Genomic DNA, 1228 nt, shown 5'->3' with positions numbered 1-1228 from the left:
AGGCGGAGGGGGTCGCGGCCGCTCCGAGTCCCGGGCTCCTCGTGCCCTCCTTTCTTCGCCTCTCTCTTCTCTTTGTCTCCCTCTTCCTCCCTCTTTTTCATATTCTATTCTTCCCCTCTCTTGCGTAATCTTCTTTCTCTTCCTTTTTTACCTTTCATCTCTTTGAAGCTTTTTACCCGTTTTCGCAACTTGGAGATTCTCTCTGAGACGTACGTTTCTTCCTCTTACACCGGGAAGATTTTAATTTGTTTTCTTTTTCCTTCTTTTCCCTCCGTTTTTCCCCGCGAAGGATGTTGAAAGACGAGCGTCTCAGTTTAATGGGTTCGCGAGCGTGAGTTACACGGCGTCTGAGCGCTTCGAGAACTCGGGAAGTTATGACGTGTGAAGGGATGGCTTTTTGCTCGGCTCTTTTTCTCTCTCTCGCTCTCGCAAACGAGTGAGTTTCCGGTCGCAGGGCATGTCTTTAGGGCTAATCTCATTGATCACGTACCGTTGCTTGAGCGGCGTGTTTCACAAGGTCCTAATGTCGTTCTCTCCTCCTGCAGGTCCGGTCCCGCTATGGCGGCTACGACTCCGTGGACGAGGACGGCCGACGGACGTGCAACTGGGTGCGGTTCCTCAAGGTGGCGCCCTTCTACAGCCACGAGGTCAACCTTGTGGGGCGGCGGGCAGGCCCTCGCGGCGACGTGGTGTTCGAGGTCGTGCAGGAGATCCAGGCCGGCGGCGAGCTCCTGGCCTTCCTGCTGCCGGACATGAGCGGCGAGAACTCGCTGCTGCTGCCGGCGCTGTCGCTGATCCGCTCGTCACTCTACCGCCGCACCATCGACTCCATCATGGCGGAGGCGCCCCTCGACCTCTCGCGCTCCCTGCTCACGTCGCCGCCGCCGCGCGCCGCCGCCACAGCCGCCCTGGCGCGGGACTCGGACGACGCCTCGCCCTCCTCGTCGTCGCCGTCGCCGTCGTCGTCGCCCGCGTCGTCCACCTCCTCTACCTCGTCGTCGTTCTCGCCGTCGTCGTCGGCGGTGTTCCACGTCGCGCAACCGCAGTTCGGGCTGTCGCCGCGCCTGCCGCTCAGCCTGGCTCCGCAGTCGCCGTCGGCCATGTCCACCGGTAGCGCCTCCAGCCTGCAGAACAGCGCCGTGTCTCCGCCGCTGGCGCCGCCCAAGCGCCGCGAGCGGACGATGCTGCCGTGCTCGGAGTGCGGCAAGGCGTTCGACCGGCCGTCGCT

General features: G+C 62.3%; 1 protein-coding gene across 1 annotated transcript in view; it reads left to right on the top strand.

The window, feature by feature from the left end:
- Positions 1-545: 545 nt before the first annotated feature.
- Positions 546-1228, top strand: part of LOC113816720 (uncharacterized) — a gene marked incomplete at its 5' end in the record, with an annotated part of 1404 nt that continues 721 nt past the window's right edge. The window contains 1 exon segment of the mRNA XM_070125265.1: positions 546-1228. This exon segment is cut by the window's right edge and continues 721 nt beyond it. Within this exon segment, the coding sequence (XP_069981366.1) occupies positions 546-1228 (683 nt within the window).

This window comes from Penaeus vannamei, chromosome 9 (genome assembly GCF_042767895.1).
Source record: "Penaeus vannamei isolate JL-2024 chromosome 9, ASM4276789v1, whole genome shotgun sequence".
Taxonomy (NCBI): domain Eukaryota; kingdom Metazoa; phylum Arthropoda; class Malacostraca; order Decapoda; family Penaeidae; genus Penaeus; species Penaeus vannamei.
Note: the sequence above shows the minus strand (reverse complement) of the source record. Positions and strands in the feature narration are given on the sequence as shown.